This window comes from Bombus bifarius, unplaced genomic scaffold (assembly GCF_011952205.1).
Source record: "Bombus bifarius isolate JDL3187 unplaced genomic scaffold, Bbif_JDL3187 scf7180000008407, whole genome shotgun sequence".
NCBI classification, from domain to species: domain Eukaryota; kingdom Metazoa; phylum Arthropoda; class Insecta; order Hymenoptera; family Apidae; genus Bombus; species Bombus bifarius.
The window spans coordinates 89,279-114,144 of NW_022884641.1; the positions used below are offsets into that span (position 1 = coordinate 89,279).

Genomic DNA, 24,866 nt, shown 5'->3' on the forward strand with positions numbered 1-24,866 from the left:
CTAGATCCGTCACTCGTTCAGCGAACAAGTCCGCGCGCCCGAGTTATTCCGAACTTTATCGATGATGAACGCATATACAGAGAATCCTAGTTTATATATGTATATACACATACTCATGCTATTATATAATATGTAAGTACGTTGAACAGTACAGAGGTCGCCTGTGTTCCAACTTCCAAGCAGTATCATTTATCCACTGATTGTTCCAACAAAAGTGTATTTCACGTTTCCTTGTAATATTATTCTTCTTATCAAGAATGATTGCCAAATGTTTTAAGATAAAACTGTGTTATCCAAGTCAAGAATCAGATATTAAGCATGTCGTGTAAAATAAAAGACAGGGATTTAAATAATTTAAGTAAAATGACAAGTCGGAAAACGAAAGCTTTCCTTTGTCCATACGTTTCAATCATAATAATAATTATGTGTAAAAGTTAAGTTATATCATATTATGTCAAAAAATAATAATAGTAGAATATAATGTGCAATCATATTATTATCACGATACATGATCTGTTGTCATATTTAAGATAATTAGTATTTAAAAAATCAATTGCTGTATTAGTATATAAGATAACGAAGATGATTTTAAGAAACCTAAGACACTAAATAAAGAAAATAATAAAAACAGGTAATGTAAGTACAGGAACAAAATACATGGAACATTTCGAAATATTACGGAAGTCAAACGCATAGCAAACATTCTAATTAAAATCTATTCAATAACTGCAGTGGATGAAGTAAGCGTTTGAAAAGAAAATTTATAGCTACACGTCGGTGTTTATTGCAGTTAAACTGAAAACTACAGAGAACTGGAAAGAGATAATATACTCATAAAAAGTAGCACATTAATATAACAGAAAGTATCCTATTAGTAAATAACGGTTGCATTTGAAATGTAAAAATCACTAGTACTATATAATGTCATTTTTTATGATATTTTATGATTCATATGTATTGTTTATTGCAAATTATTTAATTAATTATATACCTGCCTAGCAAGTTTTTCAGGGACGAAATAATATTTTCATGTTTTATTGCTCTTGGGTCGGAGGGTGATAGGTCTGAATCCGCCATTGACTTTACTGCAAATATTTATTTGAAAAGAAGACAAAGAGAATTAAAGGTAAAGGAATAAATAATAATTTTTTTAAAGCAAAATTGAAGATAAGGTTAACAGTGAATAATTTGACCTCGACGCAACAATGGCGTCATGGAGGCTAGGAAACTATAACAAAACATTTTGCACATGTGCAGAAATATCCTGAAGCAGTGACGTACAGATTACTTGTAATTACTTTCTGTGTAAGTACATAATTGTATTGATATCGATTCTCTTCTTCTTCCATGGTAGTCCCTATTTATGCAAATTAATATTTTCATGAAAATAAAAGTTTTATAAAAGACAACTATGTTTTTTATAGATTTATTTATTTATACATCTAATTCTCAATGTCTTTCAATCATCATCAAACAATCATTCCACATTTGATGTGACATTTTAGATTGCATAATATTTATTGAATGATCATATTCGAGTCATATTAGTGGTCAATATAATACATCACTGTAAATATTTCATTGAAAATAATTTATAACGCTATATAAACATTTCTATTGTTTGTATAGTAATTGTTTCTAATTTTTATTTTTTGCATTTATTTATAAAGGCTCATGTTTAAATATTTATACTTGATACTGTAGTGAAAAAGAATAGTTTCGAAGTAGGTGAGCGATTCTAAATAACTTAAAAGAATAGTAAATAGTGAATAATGATAGCTTTATGTTTGAAACCTCTGCATTACGTTATATTACTCTCATATGCTACTGTTCGAGTTTGTAAGTACGTTCTGCAGACTTATTGATCAACGATCAGTATATATTATGTACCGAAGTTCTCCAACCACCATAAATGGTCTGTGTCTTGATGGTTTATCTTTCGTCTCTTAACCAGACGATATAATCGAATGCTTTCTAGCATTATATAATTTTAAGCTTAATTAATAAATGAATTTTTAAATATATTCTAAATTCGACTCAGTTTGTCGATTTATCAATGTTATTGATCAGTAACTATAAGTAATCGGTCTAAATATATTTAACGATGAAAAATTATTGTATCTGTCTTGCTCGTCATAAGTACTTTAAACTTTATAATAGTTTATTGCTTAGTTGAAATAAAATATATTCATTATTCCTTTTACAATTATTATTATTGTGTATTATTATTTATTTGTATAAACATTGATATATAGTGCATCACATAATGTTTTCGTGATGCTTAAAAACTAACGACATTGTCGTGATTATACAGTAACAATGAATATAGTCATTTTATTTGTATTGCACAAAGACATACACATTTCACAATAAGGAAGCAGTAAAGCTGGTTGTTCGATGTATACATATTTAAGGTAACGCTTGGTCAAATAATAAATGCTGTAAGAGAAATAATGATAAAATGGAAAATAAATGCATTATATATTCTACTTTTAGTATAGAATCAATTTCTTTCTCAAAGCTTTTGTTTCAAGTTAAATGTTGCAATGTAACAAATTTAACAGGTTTCATAGTATAACAAATTTTCTAGTATAAAAACTAAGAAATTATGTATAAACAATCTGAGCTATTAATTTTATATCAATAACTCAATAAACATATTATTTTCTCTTTTTCTGTATAGTTTTTCTTAAGTGACATTAAATAATATTAATATTAGTTTTATTGGTTATTGAAATATTTTATATCAATTGTAATAATTTTCCTTGAAAAACTAAAAGATGATGATTATGATTATGAAACAAGCTCGTAAAACTTCACTCATAAATAGAAGCTGTGCAGCTGAAAAATCCTACTCGACATCTTTTATGACTACCAGAATGCTTCCAATTTTGACCAATACATAACTATTTTTAAAATTGCAAACATGAATTACAAAACGAGCATAAAAGCCATATTAACAGTTTGACTCTGATCATTAGTATGCTATTCACTACTATGAATGTTTTTACCCAGAACGTATCTGCTTTAGGCTAGTCGTAATATCCAATGAAATAAAGTATTAAAAGTAGTTAAAGAACTTTCCTTTGGCCTCTAGCTTTTTTAAATGGCAATGGTTAGTTTTAAGTAGTCAATATTTCTGTTCGCAATTACAAGAATCTTGATTTGCACTTTGCTTTCTTCACTATTACAAACACAGTAATTAAGTTAATAAAACATTTTGAGTTGACCTTCCGATTATTCTAACATTCTGCTAACTTTGCAAAAACTGAATATTCTTCAGACCAATCAATTCCTTTCATGATTATAAATTAAAGTAGGTTTATGTTATGCCAATCATTCCTGAGGATTAGAAGTGAATGCATGGTTTTAAATCTTATTAAGAATATTCAATTTTTTTATTAGTATATAAATATGTACACGTACAATAGACTCGTATCTTTTTCTATTTTTTAATTCAATTGCTAATTCTATCATTAAACATTTTAAAAATTACCTTTTATTTATTCTATCATTATTAAAATTCTTAATATATACTTCTATATATATATATAATATATATATAAAATTCTTAATATTCAAATCAAATATAGTATTACTAAAAACAGGACCAATGTACAGTCTTTCTCACAGAATTGGTTTCCCATCATTAAAAAGTCATGGTAAATAGACTTTCACTTCAGAAGCTATACTCCTCTACATTGACTTCAACTTTGTACTGTTGTCATCTCATATTTTCTTAGCATACTTATCTAAATTTTACGCCAGTGTTAGTACAAACATCTTTTACGGAGTAAAGATAATCATGTAAATTATATATATATATATATAAACATTCATTTATTTGTATAGGAAACTCTGCTGTGGTCATGGAAGATCCTAATGTCCCATTGTATATATATATATATTTAAGAAAATGTTATACTTTTATATATGTGCTAAATTTCAAAGATTTGTCAAAAATAATTTAAAACTGCATATCAGAAATCAATAAAACATTAGCTTTATTTATTTCTTTTATGTTACATAATCCTGATGTATGAGAATGTCAATAGTTTTAAAGATATAAAATATATTAAAATTGTCTTTTCAACTTGATCCATTATAAAACATAAATATTCAGTATATGTATGTATATGTATAATATGTTTATAACATTCTTTCTCCGTGATCTTAGTGTAGTATAGTGATCTATATATTATGATTTAATTATTATATAATTGTGATTATTCTTCAAATTATTATCTCATTCGTTTCTAATGATATACACAGAGCGACAAATCTGTGTCTGTAGATATCTATAGTTCAAAATACAGAAATGACTTTGCTTTCCTTTTATCGAGGTCCATGCACACATATCAGTAACAATACGTATCACCATAAACAGACACAATAAGTAAAAAATTCTCTTATATATTTGTAATATCCAACAACATTGCATTCAGGAGATAAATTTCAATACCTGTTACTGTAAAATTACTCGTTAGGTAAGTAATGTTTGTACATTACATGTCGTGTAATGATATACACAGAAAAATGAACTAATTTATATGATAATAATTCATATATAATTGTTGTCGATTGGAAGGAGATTTCAAAATTATAACAGTTACAAAACTATTGTAAACATAATAAACGCGGACAAAAATATAATACAGATATTACTGTACTAATATTATAAGTTTTTCATATCTAATACAAGTTGTTCATCTGTCTATTAGAAAGATATTAAAATATTAATATGGTTGCTAGCATAATATAGAACCTATCTCATATCTATATTGCATATATGATAAATATGCATTTAACAGTCCAAAAGTAATGATTAAAATTAATATTTAGTTTTAGAAAATAAAGTAAAATCTTACATACAGTATTTTTGCAAATAATTTCGTAAGTAGTATTATTTTCACCTATATTTAGGTATTAGAAATTAATCAGCTTTTTATGTATGATTTCTTAACATTATTATATTAAAAAGATTAAAAAGAATCCATATATATTGAGCTGGGAAAGTTTATCTTAGATAAGAAAAATATATATAGTTTCTTAGAAAAATTGCAACACGTTCAAATATACTTTACATTATATATAATATCATATTATATATTTACGAGAAAATATAAAGTAAAGCATGCTGGACATAATTCAAATGTCAGTAATCGCATGTACTTAACCTATATTAAAAGATAGGTTTAAAACTAACTGTAATATGTACATATGTTACGTAGCATTTATAAAAAAAAGAAAGAAACAAGCTTCTTGATTAAAGAATGAAAAAAAGATAATGAAAAATTAATTATTAAAAAGTTTAAGAAGAAGGGAAAGTAAAACAGGCGGAGTTTAGAATGTACGAGGAAGATAGCCAACAAAACAATAAGAAAAGAAAGAGAGAGCAAGGGGTGGTGGCGTGAAATTAAACGCATGCTACTACGGCTACTCGTTGCGTTTCAGTCACTGGATTGCAGGCACTGTGTGAATGCTGTTTCGGAGTGCCTTCGACCGGTCTTGACTAGTGTTAATCAATGCTTTCCATATGAAAGTGAAGATATATAAACAAAACTCCTAAAATATTGCTAGTTCGCTTTTGATTTGAAAAATTTATTTAGTTAAAATTTTCTTTATTTCTTAGGGATATATATTTATTGTACTTATACATTAAGGTTAGAAAAATTATTGGATAAGTTAATGTATCAGAGTGTACACAAAAAACAGTAAATACATAGAATAGGATCATTTATCGAAATGAAGTGAATTAAGACAAGTGAATTAAGAAAACATGATGTCATTTTTTGTTCGTTGAAGAATTCAGATTGCAGTTTTACAGTGCCGACATTGCCAACAGAAGGATTGAAGCTGGTGGCAAGCAGAAACAGGTCATGCGAATGACGTAAGGTAACGGATTTCCGTATGGATAAATAATTTGTAGAAAAGAACAAATGAGGCGACTGAAAAAAAGAAAAAGAAAGCTCTTAGCACGGGTAAAGTGAAGTTTACATATATACTGCTGCACACATGTTATCACTCATATTCTGAGATTTATTTTGTTTAACACTACAAAATGATAATACTTTAGTCTTTGTATTTATTTGAAAATTATTTCTTTTATTACATTTAATTCATGTACCTTTAAGTACAATTTACATGATTCCCAGTAAATGCACATACACACATATATATATATACATATATTTTACGCTTGATACTTTTTCATGTTTTTAGATATTCTTAAAATATTTACAAAGTCGTATAAGTATATACAACTATTACAGATTATACGAAATAATGTTCTAAAGATGCTAACCTTTTATTTAGCTTTATATGTAAATAAAGTATAGTATCCGGATTATGAAATTTTAGTTCTGAATGTGTTTTTCGGACCTATTCTAGGTCGCTAAAGTCGAAAATGAGGGATATTTTTGACAGAACAGAACAGTTTTGAAAATTCGGCTTTATGCACATTTGGCCGACAAAGGTCTTAAATTTTAACTGTAGAAATCGACGTAAGTCCGCGATCATATAGAGTGGTAAGCAGTAAGCAGCAAAACACGTGATGGCACAGTCAATGCAAATGTTCTTTCTGTATGATTTTTGTACGATCACTGTAAGCCGCCTCACGGCGCGGCGGCTGGAAGATGAAATATAATCCAAACCTAATCCGATACTCACGATTCAATATATACCGAGTAAGCCATACAATAGTTTAAGAGTGCCAAGTTTTCAAGAAAGTACCATCAAAATTCAGAAGGATGCCATACATCAATGAGTTGATCGAAATCTTTTAGGCTTTATTTTCGTGAACAACGACCCCCTTTTTGGGCTTCGACGAAAGCTCCTAAACGGTGTCACTCTAGCCGAATATTTTGCAATCCAAATACTACACGAGAGTCTCAAATTTGTCTGATTTAGTAACTTATAAATTAAAATATGATCCTTTTCTTATGTATTATGTGCAAACATTATAACCGTTATAAGACAAATTTTAAAAGTTATAGTATAAAAGTTAATATCTTTAATTAATAAGTTTTGGTTACGAATAACCGTTATGAATGATTTTTTTGATTGCCGATAATTATTATCAATGATGGGAATTTTATTTTGATCACCGATAAATATTTTCGATGGCAAAAAATTTGTTTGTTTATATTCAATTATTGTAAATTGTTATTAACATTACTGACAGTTATGATAGTTAGTTATTCATTGACAACATAAAAACATTAATCATAAAACATATTTTTTTAAGCAAAAAGGAATGGTATGAAAATATATGACACGAAGAATAGAATAAAAGATATTGATGTATAGGTAAAAAAGGTACACTTGTAAAAAAAAGTTTGTGCAAAAACGACCTTGACCCTGAAATTCAAAGTCAAATTTTTTGTTTATTGTAACGTATTCTGTTCATCACGAGGAACAAAAGTCTCAACAGAACCATGGTGTCGCAAATGATCCTTTCTCTTGGGAAAATTGTTAGTTTTAATAATCCTTAAATTGGCTTTATTGCAATGTGTTTACGTTTTGCAGTTAGATGCAAGAAAAATGGCAGCTATTGATACAGGTTGATACTCCAAATCTATCGTTGTATATTGCATATCTTCCTTCCTTTGTCCTTTTCTTTTTACTTTGCTTTTTCCTTTCTTTTTTTCTGGCTGTTCAAGCAATCCCGAACTCGCGCATTTTATGTCGGTCAAATTTCTCCTCAAAATTACACATAATTTTTCACTTCAGATAATAAAAATCATGTTCAATTCGATGTTTTATTTGTGCAACGGATGTTGAACTATAAGCAACGTAGGCACATAATTCCTGCCCATTCTTGATTAAATCTCCAAAATTATTGCGTATGGTTTTTCGCAAGCCCAAATCCTGACATTTGTTGATTGCGAATGTTACTGCATTCACAAGCACGGTCCAAAAAGCATAGTAGCAACTTACGTAGCGTCCAATGGTCAAAGTTTCGTCGAGTGACATAGCTATTTGCTTTTATAAAATTGCGATTTTTCTCGTATTCGTATGATTGTTCAACGATCTATTTTATGTAAGCTGATTAGTAAATATGCATAAGCAAGAGCGATAATTAACCTGTTCTTGTTTATAAATGCATTCTTGATCACCAAATTGTTAACTTAATTGCTGAAAATCTTATCGTCGCGAAACATTTTCTACCTGTAAAGGTCTTCCATCGTTCCTGTATTCCGATATATCACGCTATTCTCTTATTAGACGTAAATATAAATGCGAATACAAATGTAAGCTTGTAATGATTAAAACTTTAACATTTTCTTTGCGGAAGATGGGGTCATTTGCAACCCACGGTTTCTTTGATACTTTTCTTCTCCGCGATGAGTAGAATATGTTACGATAACAAAAAGTTGACCTTAAATTTCAAGGTCACAAGCTTTTTTTTACAAATCTTCATCTATCTGAAAGTGTAGAATCAAGCTACGATCCTCTTTACACTTACAATCTTTACACTCTGTACAATATTAATACAAATGTTAATAAAAATACCGTGCTACAATATCTTTTATCCTATTTTTTTTTACATTGTATATTTTCATACCGTTTTCTTGTTCGATAAAATATGTAAGTCTTATAATTAAGGTTTTTTTATGCGTTGTTAATGAATAATAATTATCAGTAATGTTAATAACAAGTATGTAACGGAAAGAAATCTTGTCGCTGATATTGGTTTGCATTAATCAAAGAAATTTTTCGCCATTTAAATGATTTCTTTGAGATTTATTAATAATTGGATTCTACTTAAATAAAAATTAATTTTTATTCAATGATCTTATCCAAAAAATGTTTAAAACAATTATTACATTGGGTCTCTGATTATGCATAATATATAATTATAAATAATATTATTAATTAATAGTTAGTATTTTTGTTGTTGTCAATGAGGTATTCGCTTCTAAACAGCAACAAAAATATATAATTCTTTTGTAACTTTAAATAGATTATCTGTTGATTATCATATTATTATTAAGTTAAGTTACTATGCAAAAATATTTGTCAAGCCTTCTTAGTATGCTCTCGGGCTATCAATATATATTCAAGGTTCGTAACTAAAATAATCAACAAAGACTAATGTACGATCGTGATGCTGATAGCTGAAAGTTATTCAAAGCCGAAATATAGAAATTAAATAAATAATAAAAAAATAACTAAAAGGATCAAATAACTAAAATTAATGCAATATTGTCAATATTTATTGACAAATTGCATATTCGTTGACGTCCTTGAAATATTGATAATATTATTAATTACCTGAGGACACCTTTAGTAGGAGCTTTCTTTGTGTCCGTCTTTGTTCATGTGTCTGTGTGCTAATAAGCCTTAATAAATTCATCTGATTAATTGATTTTATTCAGTCAAATTTATTTCTTATGTATATTTTCTGTAAAAGAGCATAGCATGTTTATATATTTTGTATATCTTTGTGGATAATATTTGTTTTACGAATTTTAAATTGTACTCTGATTTCCTTGTATACAGTAGGTATACACTCAGAATGTAATTGTATCAGGTATTTTTATCATGCTATATTAAATGTTCTACAAACTTGTTATGTTAATTTTGTTGTATTGAATTTTATATTCCTATGATAGATGATATTCCGAAATTAGAAATTATAAATGTACGTAATAAATTATATTATCGATCGCAACTATCTAAAACATAAATTATAGAATACAATCGATTAAAATTTTCTTTTTCATAATGAAAGCTTTACTATATCGTAGTACATTTATTTTTGTATTAATGATATATAAATTTATTTTAAATGTTATATTATATTTTGTCATATTCATCATATCAGATAATGTTTAAAAAGTATAAATATTATTGTTGTTATAAATTTTTAAATAAGTACGACTAGTTGAAACTGTGTCGTTGGTACTTTATAGCTTAGTAGTATGTTTATACAAGAAGGATAACAATCTATGCTTTTCTATTTTATATTTTGGATCGATAGTTAGTAATGTTAAGTATAGTTCGATAATATTCGTTACTGTGAATTAAGTAAGTATGTCATGAAGCATGCTTATAAATTTTACAGCGCAATAGTGAAAGGGAACATAATGGAAACTCGGACTTGACCTAAACGCAGCGAAGGGGGGGGTATATCCGTTTAGGTGACTAGTAATGTTTGGCTAAAATTGAAGCGTTTATGTATACATACTCAAAATGGGTATATCTAACACCTAAGAATGTTATATTTGCCTGTTCAACGCTAATATTCGATAATATGATATAATACAATATAAGCGAGGGTAATAGTGAAATTGAATTTTATTAACTCGAGCGACTGTAATAGCCTGAGAACGACAGAAACTTTAGACCAACTTGTTAACATTTATTTTAACATTACTCTACTATTTCTGTACCACATATATGGAAAATAGAAGTCTGTCTGGCAAAATTCGGCAGGTGTCTCTTAATTATGCAAAAAAAGTAGTATCGTTAACTTAAATCATTAACGCTGTTATTTTTTGTGAATTGTGGACATCGCGAAATGTCTAAAGAAGCTGGTCTGCCATCTTACCGGTGGAACAAAACGCCTCTGTCACTTGAACAAGTATGACAAAAAAGGGAAGTATTGTGTGACTTAAATCATTAACTTTTTTATGTTAATAGTTTATAGTATAGTATAGGTTTATAGTATAGGTAGATGTAAGAAAGCATAGTCTGTCAGTCTTCCAATGGAACAGGACAGATGTTGTCTGCCAGAAGTAGAGTGATCTATCCGAACAGACGAATGCATGGGCGCGCGGCGAACTCTAGCTCTACTCTACTAGGCTGGTGCATGATCGCAAAAGATGGTCATTTTTGGAATATTAGTAAATACTAAGGGAGTAATAAACATCATGCTCTTTAGAATTCAGTCTTTTACGCATTCGATATCCAAATCCTCCTTATCCATGAATATTGTGGCAAAATAATACAGAAATATTCAGTACATATCAAAGATACATGCATAGATACGACCGTACATACAAAATGCGTTTTTCCAACACATTATGAAGTAAATTTCATGTACAAGTAAATATACATGACAAAAAATTAGATTATTTGGCTAAGAGGAAGAAAGAATTTGTTGCGCTCTTGGCGTTCGTGGCTCGCGGGGCGCCTCTTCAGATCTCGGATGGCAGCATTTATCCCGCTAGAACACTGGCAAACTACGTTTTTCTTACATTTTATACTGTAACCTATTGATACATCTAAAGTCAAATTACATATGTACTTTGTTTTTTTGACATGCTGGTTCAAGTGGCAAGCGTATTTTGTTTTGCAGCCAAGAGGGCAGACCGGCTCTTTTTGAACAATTTATGATATCTATAATTCATAAAAGAATTTCAGGTTTGTATAATTTCGGCCAAAGATATTATTCTGAAGAGCCTTTCCCGAGCCTTGTCCCACCACTCGCCATGACAGACTCGCCAATGAGGAGAATCTACTACGAAAAACAGCTTTACAAAGTTAATGAAACGAGTCCGACCTTTTTCGAAATGTCTTAAGTATAAAAATACTAATAGTAACACCTTACAAAAATTAATACTTTGAAAAATATAACAAACAAAAAACATACTTGCGTACAGGGTGCATAAAAAGTAAGTATAAAGCTACCGTAGCGTGATTCTACACCTCTGGATCAGTAGAAATTTGTAGAAAAAAGTTCGTGGAACATCTATCTCGAGCATAATTTTCGAGATCAAATTTTATTTTATTGCATCGTACTCTAAATTTACTTTTTGGGGCTCGATAATTTTCGAGATGAATTTTTTGGAACCGTTATTTTTTTGGAACCATGTTGGAGAAACGTAGAACAACTTGGAACTAAAGAAAAAAAAATGTGGGATTTAGAAAGTGGGAGATTAAGTTCATACAAGCGAGTTTCGGTTTGTTGTTAACCCCTTGCCATACCATTTAACTCGGAGGAATCAGGGCTCAAACGTTGTGCCCGAATGGTCAGGAAAAGAGCCGAAGCGACGGAGACAGAATGTCGGAACTTGAAACATGAGATCGTGCGACTGATTGCGCAGATAGCCGCGCCCGTGTTTAGAAAAAAGACATCATTCGATACAATCATACTTGGCCCGAGATTGAGACTACGAGCGAGACTCGTGATATTCACGTTTGACATGAAATTAAACCGCGAGCCTAATCGTGATATCGAGGTTTGGCTCAAAATTCTCATCACGACTCAGACTCGTAAAAGTATGGCAAGGGGTTAAGTAAGTAAGAAATACTCAGAGCAAACCTTGTTATTCGAATGCTGAGAAGTTCCGTGTAAAACTCAATCCTTTGTCGAAAAAAATATCTGCATCCGCAAAAATATTGCATCCGCGTTAGCGTATTACTATTTATATTAGTGTTTTTAAACAGCTGCCGACCGTTATTGCTAATTATGCGCTTAGAGTAGTGCTGGCCAGAATGACAGCGTAGGTTGCAACGTGTAGAGATATGTCTGCTGTATTGCCCGCTAAGGAACTATGGAGGGGAAAAATTCGTTATTTCAACGACAGGCCATTGTTTTAGCATTAATGTGTCGGGCAGAGATGCCGTGGTTTCCTGGAACACAAGCACACGGTTGGACGAACTCGACAGCGTACAGGAAGCGAGGTGCGTGAAAGCACTCACAGCAGTCCCTGCCACCCGAAACTAAACTATGCGCAGGCCTAGATCGAGCGTTGATTTGCTACTGACGATGATCGCCGATTATCACTAGCTATAAATGCCCGAGGACCGGTCTGAAACAAAGGATCGTTATCAGTCGCAAGAAAAGAGTTAGAGTCCGAGAAAATTCACCGTTCCTGTTTGAGATCGTTCTGCGATCGGAATACCATCGATACCGCCGCTGCCTAAAATCGTTCATTCGTCAGCATTCATTCGCAACTGGGTTTTATTCGAAATATAAGTCAAATCAATCATCTGTACGTATTCATCTTTTTGTAACATCAAGTATCATTTAATATCATGGGTTGTAAATTTAGCAAAATGTTCTTGTTGAATAACAAGGTTACTATTCAAATTTGATAAAATCCTCGCACAGATCTCGGGACCCTTTTCGGGACAGAAGACTCCAATCTACTATATAGTCCACTACGTAAACTAAATATCTTGCGAAGATAAAGATTTCATGGAAGAACTTCTTTGTTGCCTTGATTTATCTGGACGAAGTACCAGCTCGAAAATATTTTGTGCTCTGAATGAATATTTTTAAGCATAGGGTTAACAGTTTGTAGCAAATGAGAGTATGAAACGTTGTCCACCCACTATATAGTTCACCGACACCATTTAATTACAAAAAGCTTTCTTCCGAACTGGACACTTTGACGAATGGCGCGGTGAAAATAATAAATAAAATTTGTAGTCGAGACTTAAACTCAAAGCTGTTTACGACGCTGTGTCACAGTATGGACTCGCAGCATCAGCATATTCTTCTCTATGCGGAAGCGAGGTGGCTATCGAAACGAAAGGTTCTTTCGTGTTCTTTCGAACTGAGAGAAGAAATAAAACAGTTTCGGAGAGAACGAAATTCCGCATTAATAAAAGCTTGCATATTGCATTTCAACGAACTTGATATTTTCCTTCAAGCATTTTGTACAAATATTTTTACACTGAAAAATAAGACGAATGCGTTCAAGAAGAAACTGGCTCCTTGGGATAGTCGTGTACAAGAAGAAGATATAGGAGTGTTTTCACCGTTGCAAGATCTTTCGACAGCTGTTAGACATCAGCCGGAAATTCATATTTGATATAATAATAAGCGAGCATTTAAGACCGTTCAAAATTTTGACTATTATTAATTATCATGAAAATGAGGATACTCATAAAGGAAGTAATGGATTAGCAACCCTTTCATGGGATATATTTATGAGAAAATTTTCTCGGCTTATAAAAACGAAAGAAAGAGACAGAATGGATGTCAATGCAGTATTTTGTTTTTCGGAACAGCACTCGAGTTGCGGTTATCAAATATTCTTGCAAAGAAGTAACAGAAACTTTCGAAATAGTTCCGCTTTAATCAAATATTATTTTCTAAACATTTCAATCCTGTTATATTCATTTTTAATTTTTAATTCTTTTATTAGTAGCTTTTTCACTGATCGGTTTCTAATTATTTTAGGAAATTTTCATTAAATATAATGCTTTGTAATACTTATTTAAATATAATGCTCAAGAACAAATAAACAAAGCACTATTATAAAATTACTGTTATATACAAGTTATTATAATAAGAAGTTAAAAAATTTTAAATAAAGAATTTAAGATAGAAGTTATTACATATGTTGTGCTATAAATAACGTTTTTACTTCTACTCTGTAATAATTACCCCTGAAATAATTCTCCTATCTTCGCTGGTTCGTATGTACGAAAAGGTTGAAAAGCACCTATTTATATCACGTTGGTAGTTATGTATCTTTCGTAGACATATATATAAAAAGTGAATTTTTTTTGTGATCACTCATCATTTGTACGAATTTTCCTGATAATTATTCGCCATGTATTTATTTTCAACTCATGGCTATTTTCCGTTATTGCTCGAAGTGCCTTTTTCGCAATTCGTGGGCATTTTTACGCGTTTATGACATTATTAAAACAAAATCTTAAACGCAATTATATTATTTTTTATTCTCATCTTATTTTATCTCGCAGGATCATCGATCGAATATTATTATTATATCCACTGTATGAAACATTTTCTTTCAAAAAACACCACAGTTCATATCTAAAAGTTTCGAATAAGAAACAAGATTGTGGTTTATCAACGCGAAAGTATTGTTATATTTTCGTTTATGATTCGTTACAGAGTTCTCGTGCAAGGGTTCAAGGACAGACTATTGCCATCTCGTCCATATAAGGATAAAAGAAGGTTTGAAAGATTATAAAGTATAATCAAAAGTTTAAGATGGGCGAAAAGCGAGGTACAAAGGCATTAGAATTTTGGTGTCGGCGAATAACCGAGGGTTATCCTGATGTAAACGTGCAGAATATGACAACTTCTTGGAGAGATGGCCTCGCTTTTTGTGCAATGATTCATCACTTCCGACCTGATCTCATGTAAGTAAAACCATAATTTATTAGCGTGAATGGTACATTCTAAGGGTTTATTAATCCTTTGCCAGTCCGATACATTTTTACGATATTATAATCATTTATCCATTTGCGTTTGATAGCGTATAATTTCCATGATTTATTATTTTAATATTTATGATTTTAACCGATATAATAACATTGTTTAATACACTGTATAGTTTATAATTTTTCATAGTACGGTATCGTTTAAAACACAACATTCTGCGATATGCAGATCAGATTTACTTTTATACATTCACATCTCTTTTCATCTTTTTTTTTTATTAACGGACTGTAGAATCCGTTTTCTCTTGGACCTAATATTAGGTCATCCCATAAGTTCGAGCGGTTATATATGTTAAGATCGTTTACATACCTTTCAGTTTCATGAAAAAATGTAATCCCCCTCTCGTTGTACAACTTCTTCCCATTTTTCTGGTAGGGCCATTATTCCGTTTCGATAAAAGTTCTCTTGTTTTTCTTTAAAATAATTTTCTAAGCTATTTTTGAGAATGTCAATATTTTCAAATTGTTTACCTACTAAAAAGTGTCGTAATGCTCTGAGCAGGTGGTAATTATATGGGACACTGTCTGGGTAATATGGCGGATATGGTAAAATTTCCCAATTAAATTCAGACAATTTTTTTGTAACGCTTTTCGCGACATGCGGTCTAGCGTTGTCGTGATGGAAGATAACGTTGTTCCTATTCACTAAACCTGGTCGTTTTTCAGCTAGTGCTTCCCTTAATTTCTCTAACTGAGTGCAATATTTGTCTGAATTAATGGTATCACCACTAGATAAAAGTACAAAATAGAGTATCCACTTTTCATCACCAGTTACCAGGCGTTTAAGGAATGGCTCGTGTTTATTACGCGCAAGTAATGACATGCACGCTGTCGTTCGTTCAAGACGGTTCCGTTCCTTAAGTTCATGGGACACCCAAACGTTCAACTTTGACACCATCCCCACTTTTTTTAAACACTTATGAATCGTTGTCTTCGGTATTTTCAGAACATTTGACATCTCTTAAACTGTCAAACTTCGTGATTTTTCAACAAGATCCCGAATTTTATCTTCGTCTGTCTGAGGAGGACGCCCGGAGCGTCTCTCGTCTTCTAAACAGAAATTCCCAGCTCTAAAACGTTGGAACCACTTCCTACAGGTGCGAGATGAAAGCGCATTTTCTCCGCAAACAGCACATATGTTTTTCGTGGCAATTGTTACAGAACTTACTTTCCGAAATTCATATTTATGACATGAGATGTCGAAAATGGATACGCATTTCACTCATGATTTTTTACTGTTAGAAGTCGCTGTGTTCACTATATTACGATCTTATACCCACGAAAATCTGCTCTAGCCTGTTCTCGATCAGCTAAGCTCAAGTGCATTGGTACCTTATCGCCGTATGTTTATAAACCGACACATGAAATGTATACACAAAAGTCGGCACGAACTTATGGGATGACCTAATACATATACATGGATTTTTTCTTCCGTTTGTCTCGTCTCTCGTTTATATTATAGGTTTAACCTTTTTATGTAAGTATGGACAATGTTGTGAAATGTTATAATAAGTAATATGTTTATAACAATATTTTCAATACGACAAATTAATTGTAATTTCGATTTTTTCAAAATAAATAATTCTTGTTTTCTATTTCTTTTACATCTATTACATCTGATACATAGATATTATAGAAAAGTTAAAGCGATGTAATAGGCAACATAAAGATGTAAAAACTGTTGTGTTTAGTGACTGTTCGAGTTGGCGTAAGCCATCCTGAATATCACACGTGTTTCCCACGGTATATGAGCTTGAAACCAGAGTTTTGCATAATTAACAAGCCGCTCTCGAACTTCTACACAAATTTAACCATATTTAAACTTTATCATATCGCTTCATAATTTCTGACTTTTCCTAAAATATGCATACAATATATTTTTCGGTATTTACTTTTAATTTGCTCTTTTATTTTCTGAGAAAAATTTGCACTCTACCTTGCCTACCGTGAGCGGTCATTTTGACCGCTCGAGAAAATATTTTAGTTATTCTTAAAATAGATGCAATCAGTACAAAGAAAGGGCTATCTCAAGGTCAAGTGACAAACAAAATCAGTAATAACAAATAATAACAGCTGTTACATCCGTAATCTTGTCATAAAACATCCATCCTTCGATCAAGATAGCCACCAGCTGTCAAGACATATCAACTCTGGCCTGTAATAATCCTAAGGAACCGCCACAAAATTAGCATTTTTTACAGTCCATTGTTACAAACATTTCAAAAGTCGAGAAGTCTCTTAGGGTGCTTATTGCTCATTGCGATAAAACACGGGAAAAGCTTTCTCAATTCCACCCTCGAGTAACTGTTGGTGGAGAACGGTCAATACTCATCAATATTTTCGTATAAATATCGCCGTCACAGTCCATATTCTTACTTGCTATTGTCCTTTCGACTAGAATACATCTCAGTTTGTTAGTCAATCAGTCGACATCTAAATTTGTTATCTCTAAAACTCAGACAGAGAGCATGTCAGAGCGTTTCGTGTAAAGTTGTTATAAAAGGAAAAGTAAAGCATATCAAATTTGACAATAATTTTGTATTCCGTACATGGTATTATTCTGTGATAAATATCTACCTTAGAAATGTCGAGACTTTTAAAAAAAAAGTATAAAAAAGAATAACGGACATAGAAGACGACTGTGTTCAGTGTGCGATGAACAAGAAACTTCAGCAACTGAAAACGGCATGGAAACACGTGAAGAGCTATTTACAACCGAATCAAAGTTGAATATTATAAATAAGCGTCTACGTAAGGGCAAAAAGGAAAGAAATTATCGTTGATAGCAGAGAGCGAGACTGGGCCCGATGGAACAGTTTGGAAAGAAATAGATGCAAGTCCCAAACCTGGCAGGACATCAGTTCATAATATTTTTAGGGGTATGCTAAACGGCATATAATGAAAGGACAAGTGAAGACTGCATTTTATCTTATCATCGATCACCGTACAAGGGATCGTGTAATAAAATGTACGGAAGAAGAAGCATCTATAGCATTGGGGACTAAGATGGAGCTAGATGCAACAAAACTAGATGAATTTATTGCTCTGCTATATGCCCGCGGTGCATATTAGGCAAAAAATTTAGATGTCTCATATTTGTGGAATAAAATTTGGAGACCTGCACTTTTTTCAAAAACAATGAGCAGGAATGACTTTGTTGAAATTACGAGGTTTACACGATTTGATAAGAAGAGTGAAAGAAGCCAACATTTACGAACCAATAAATTTGCAATGGTATCTACTGTATGGGGCCAATTTACAAAGAATTCACAAAATTGTTATAAACCTGGTGCATACATTACTTTTATATGAAGAATCGCGGGAAAAAACCATGCAATAAAAGTATCAACAAGTTCAGATTCATTACTACAAAAAACTTATCAAGTAAAAAATTGTAAAGATTACAAAATTACGAAAATTTGTTTAAGATACTGGAAATATTTATGCGGCAAATATACATTTGATAATAAGATAATTTGTAAAAAATGCAGCGAAGTTGAATAAGATATATCTCTGTATAAATAAAAGTGTAATTCTATTTAAGTCTATAATTGAAATTAAACAAAAGTAAAGGAGTTTTGGACGAAATTTTATGAAAGTTCATTATTTTATATACATTTAGTTATAAATTAACCATTATCTAAGTTAAATCATAAAAACTATTACTTTAATTACCGGTCATTTTGATCGCACACGGTAGGAATAGGTATACACGAAGTACCGGTAGGTTTAATATTAAGAAAAGACGGGGATAATATCTTTGAACGTATGTGGCCACTTCTTCGTTCACCGCATTAATGAGAAATAGAAATTTATTTCTAAAACCTTTGATATCCATTGCATTTGATATATCTTAAACTACTTTGTTACGTAGCTTTTACCCGTATTAAGATTTTAGTTTTTGTATTCCCGCTTCATAGAACGGTGCCTCCTAAGATGGCGCCCAGCGTGAACATAACCTCGGACACACTTTCATAGAAACATGGCCGTAAAATTTATGGGGTATGAATGGAAAGTGACGAAATTGTGTCACATCGTTTGAAACTTGAAAAGATATGTTTACGCTGAGTGCCACCTTACCTTAGGACTTAGCTACACGTTTCATCGCAGAAACTGGGCTCCTTAATAAGGGTAAAAATTACGTAGCAAAGTAGTTTAATACGCGTAGAATGCAATGGACGTCAAAGCATTTGAAAATAAATTTCTGCTTGTTTTTAGTAGCCAATCAGATTTTACTTTCTGGATACACCTCGCACATATACAGACATATATATTCCTTTCTCAGGTACTTTCCGGACAGCACTATAAAATACGGACGGAGATCTATCATTTTATCGATATTGTTATTTCTCTACCTACATATTAGATTTCCTTGGTCTTAAATCTGTCTCATCGACGAATAGGTATTTATTATACCCCATCTGAATTTTACAATTTCAGTTCCATCGAGCGTGTATTAAAGAATTTCGGTTCAATTTCGAACAACAACAATCAAAATACATCTACTCTCGTAATCTTATTTGCAGTGTACCACTCGTTCTAACAATAAACAAACCGAGTTTTGTCATTACTATTTAAAGTTTATGGACTGCCGAAATTATAATCGAATTTTTTGTATCGCAATTCAAGTTTGTAGAATTATTTAATATGATATAACTTACACGATAGCACTTGTCTTTTTAGAAAATTATTTGTAGCATCTTGTATTTAACTTCTTTTAAACGTCAAATACAATTTCGAAGATATCCGCATAATATAACAATTTTCCACTTTTTTAAAGGAGACATTTCCATTCTTAGATTCGTTTCATCGACAATGAGAAATGTACTTACGTAACATTGGATCTACTTAATATACATTTCTGCAACGTTACAAATTTTGATGAATTTCCGAGATATCGTACTTCCCTTATTAGTAAGTTACATCTCCGTGAAAGGTTTTAATCAATTAACAATTTTAGATAGTACAGTTTTGAACAATGCTTCGATTATACAGGGTGGTTGGTAACTGGTGGTACAAGCGGAAAGGGGGTGATTCTACGCGAAAAAAGAAGTCGAAAATATAGAATAAAAATTTTTCGTTTGAGGCTTTGTTTTCGAGAAAATCGACTTTGAATTTTCGCTCGGTACGCGTGCACTTTATCGCGTCTCGTTATAACGGATCTCACTGTAGATCGTTGTCTCGATGGAAAAATTTAACACAAAAAAAAAAATTTTATTCTATATTTTCGACTTCTTTTTTCGCGTAGAATCACCCCCTTTCCGCGTGTACCACCAATTACCAACCACCCTGTATAGGTTTTTTCTATTAATATATGTAACTATTACAATTGTTTGTTGTTGCCTTTTGCTATTTTGCTGTAAGAATGATTGAATTTTTGTATCAATGGAGTGTATTTAGAGCACCGTAACTGGCTGGACGTGAGCTTGTTTATACCATAAATATTTACGGAATCGAGTGACAAAGGAAGTTTAGAATGCCCATGACGATCCGGTTATATACGATGTGGTTGATAGCAAGACATGTGTCAGGGGTGTATGATCTATCTAGTATTTAGTGCTCAATAATTTAAAGATACATTATGTATAAGTTTAGTTTCCCTTTTTCAATACTTATTAATTTTTTAAACATATTACAATTATTCACTACTATTCGTAGTATACTGTATACTGTATAGTATACTGTAGTGCTGTACAGGGTGTAACAGAACATGTAGGAGCCATTTCTCGAGCTGATTGTACATTTAAAAATAATGGGGGAAGTTCGTATAAACGTGTGCTCAGTCTTTGTATATGAGATATAATGAATTTATCGTGTACGCACCACCTGTTGCAAAAGGTTAAAATGCTAAAGTTCAAAATAGAATAACCATTTCAACAAATTCAGGAAAGATCAGCAGCCATTTAAGTGCAACTGAATCCATGGCAAGACGTTTATAGGCTTGACTTGACATGCAATTGAAATGCTTGAAATGGTCATCTTCAGCAGCTTCTATAAAGGCAATCAGATAATGCATAATCAAAACAGAAAATTCGTTATATCTCATAAAAGAAGGCAGACAGAGCATACGTTTGTATGAAATTTTTTCGTTGTTTTTACGTTTAATTAGCTTCCGAAGTGGGGCCCATGTGTTCTATAATATCCTGTGTATGAAATAATGCCCAAAATATATGTATTTATCATAAGCTTTTTTATCACTTGACCATTTTCCTAGATATTTTATTTGTTATTACTTAATTATTAACACTGAGATTGTAAAGTACTGAAATTGCGCTATGATAATGTTGCTGAATTTACGACAGCGATGTGCTGGAATAATCAATAAAAATAATCTATTCTTTATATTGGTTGCAGTGATTTTGACAGTTTAGACAAGAACGATATATATGGGAACAATGAACTGGCTTTTAGAATTGCAGAGCAACATCTTGGAATACCAGCACTTTTGGATGCAGAAGATATGGCTTCCTGTGCTGTACCTGATCGTTTATCGATCCTTACTTACCTTTCACAGTTCTATCAAACTTTCAGTGGTAAGTACGTACAAACAACGGCACATATATGCAATCACAGTTGTACAAAATGAGGTATCTATACCAGCCTATCTAAATACTTGACTCGGTTGCACTGGGGAAGCAAACTTATTTGGTTTCAAGGGAGATTTTTTAATAATTCCATCGTAAACAGAATGTTTAACTTTCCACAAGTTACAAATCTGTGATATTTTCTTAGTTAACGGTAAGTCCAGTATGGACGATAGAGACAAACGTTTACATTAAAAATTAGTTCAAGTATATTTTGTTCTCATCAACGGCACTGTTAAATATTTACAACCTTGATATTTATAAATAAATACTTTGGAAGCAGTATATTTTTTACATAATAATTAGAATATTTTTCGGAAAAAACGGATTCTACTGATTCTTTGAAATAAAATAATAATTAAAAAAGATAACAATTCTTTTTGCAGTCGATAACATGGATGACAATTCGTTTATAAAGTGAACGCTAAAACACTATCTGATACAAAATGTAACTATACAGGCTGTTCGGCTATAGCTGTAATAAAGTTAAAGAGATGATTCTTATAGGCAAAGTAATACGAAAATCAAGGATAAAAAATTGTGTTTTCGGCTTTGTTTGTAATTATCGTCAATTAAAAATCAGCTGAAATATCCCAGTGTGCGGGCAAACCTCCTTACGTGAGCGAAAGTAGGGCAGTTCCAAGCAGCGGGGATCACAGTGGTCCTCAAATCGAACGAAAAACGGGACAATAACAGTGCGTTTCTGGACTTTGTATAAACATTGTTAACACGTGATGTTGTTTACTAATTATTTATGTAGGCAAAGGGCTAGAAAAAATATATGTGCGATTTTTTTTTTCATAAAACGCATTTTTCATAAATCGCGCAGGATCGTTTACTTTTTCTTTGAGTTGTATGAGGCAAGCTAGCATCCATTTTTTGTTCCGTTTGAGAACCACTGTGTTCCCCGCTGCTTGGACTGCTCTACTTTCGTTCGCGTAAGGTTTGCTCGCACACAGATATTTCAACCGATTTTTAATTTATAATAATGAAAAACAAACCCGAAAACGCAATTTTTTATTCTTGATTTTCATATTATTTTCAAGAATCGCACCTTAAACATTTTTACACCTACAGTCGAACGCTCTATATATATATATATATATATATATACGTATTTATGTATATCAACGTGTGTATGGTTAAATGTTCTTTTTTTGAACGTTGTAGGTTCATCTCCAGCACGAATTCCAGCGAGTAGAACGACTGAAACCGTAGAGGAAAGAATCACACAAGTGTCTGAATCTCCGAAAGAAAAGGTACAGAAGCCTTTGTTGTACGAAACGTAGAAAATTATTGGATATTTTTTAAATTAATTCCGATTAGATTAAGAGTTTAGCTGTAGGTTTACGAACTCATTTTTTCTTATATGTACAGTAATGAAGTACATTCGGAATTACTTTTACTAATGAATATACAAATATAGGGCATTTGTTATGAATATTATAGAACAAACTAATATATCAATTTTATCGATACGAAAATACTTTATCTAGGAAAAGGAAGATAGGTTTACATTTATAAAAATGACTGGACATCTCATGAAAATTTTAAAACCTATCTCTGCTCTCTGTTTATGTTCTGCTGTGTAAAATAGTTTCGTATGTTATATGCAATATAATTATTGTAAAGTTCATTGCTAAAGAATTTCGCGAGCACTTGAAATGACATTTAAACAATTGTCTTATATCTTTTTTAAGTTAAGTATTATTTTATTACTCATGTTGTTAATTTAATAAATATTGATATTTCGTATTTAATTCTCAGTTTATTCGTATTAAGTTTAATTTATATTTTTAAAACATTACACGTATATTCGAAATTGTCTTAACGCTTGACGATTTTATACAGGAGCAAAAAGTTTCGTTATCGTATGCACGTTTCAAAATTTTATAACTGTAGTAAGTCTTTTACTTCTAACATTTTAACGAACAGATGTTAAGCAGTAGAACTCGAATGCTACTCAAATAGTAGAACTTTATGATTTTGGTTTAACGCGTATGGTGTGTTACGCGACCAGCGCATCATAGTTTGCCGAAAGACGTACGTCTACAGAAAATGTTTGCCGTAACTTCGTTTAACGCCGATAGACGGTCATCGCGTCATCGCGTCATCGCGGTTCTACGTACGTACATTCATAAAGAAACGCTAGAACGCCCTTAAGGATTCAGAAGCGGGGTGCATCTTCACGGTCGTAATTAGTGCGATTAAGTGTTTTACTCTGACGTGTGCCATTTATGAATTTACAGTTGTGAATCGTATGCTTAAATAGATTTGACTTTATGTAATTTTATGTTATTTTATGGAACGTTATGTGACTTTATGTGATCAAATTTGTGTTTGAAAATGTGCGTTTATTTGTAGTATTTAAATACCTTATGATTCTGGATTTTCTATACTTTTTGTCATTATATAAAGTTATATCCATGAGACTGAATACTGCAACGGATTTTACGATCAACAAATTATGAGAGATTCTTCGCTGTATGGAATTACAAGCATCTGACATCAAGATCATCGTGGATCCATTCGAATCGTGGACGAACACAAGAATAATCGACCGAAGAAGGAAGCATTAATTTGGGAGAAGCAGCGAATGGTACAGATGAATATCAGTTTGAGCATAATGAATTTAATCTCTATTCTGACTTATAGGGGGAAATAGAACTATTATGAGAAATAAAACTATAATGCAAATAGATAAAGAGAAAGAGAGACAGAGAAAGAAAGAAACACGATGAAGCACGAATTAGAATTGCTTCATAGTGAAAATGATATCTTATACAGAAAAACGCCCCTTCAAACGCCAGTTGGGAATATGCAGATTTAACGATAAGTATCAACGGTATTGCTGATTTATCGAAATGATTTTATGAAAATTCTGATTCATTCAAGGCATTAGAGAAACAAGTTCACCTCCTGAGTGAATGTACAATTAAGATGAAAATTCGATAAAAAATTAATCGAATATTCAAAGCTAAAAGGGAGAACAACGACAGAAGAATTATCAAGGAAATTGAAAAATATGTTTTATCAATGGGAAAGCAAACCTGCACTGAAAAAGACATGCGACTCGATACAAACGATATACAGAAATCTAATGGGGAGCAAATCCAATGGGAAGCA

At 31.6% G+C, this 24,866-nt stretch overlaps 1 protein-coding gene across 4 annotated transcripts in view; it reads left to right on the top strand.

The window, feature by feature from the left end:
- The first annotated feature begins 48 nt into the window (after positions 1 to 48).
- The window catches only part of LOC117212886 (EH domain-binding protein 1), a 55,598-nt gene continuing 30,780 nt past the window's right edge, over positions 49 to 24,866 (top strand). The window contains exons 1-4 of one of the 4 annotated variants that reach the window (XM_033458005.1): positions 49 to 1,305; positions 14,825 to 15,075; positions 21,511 to 21,689; positions 22,911 to 22,999. In XM_033458005.1, the coding sequence (XP_033313896.1) occupies positions 14,924 to 15,075; positions 21,511 to 21,689; positions 22,911 to 22,999 (420 nt within the window). In that variant the 5' untranslated portion in view covers positions 49 to 1,305; positions 14,825 to 14,923. Of the gene's footprint in view, positions 1,306 to 5,090; positions 5,896 to 14,824; positions 15,076 to 21,510; positions 21,690 to 22,910; positions 23,000 to 24,866 lie in introns of those variants that run through there. The other 3 variants (XM_033458004.1, XM_033458006.1, XM_033458007.1) reach the window with 3 other exon arrangements.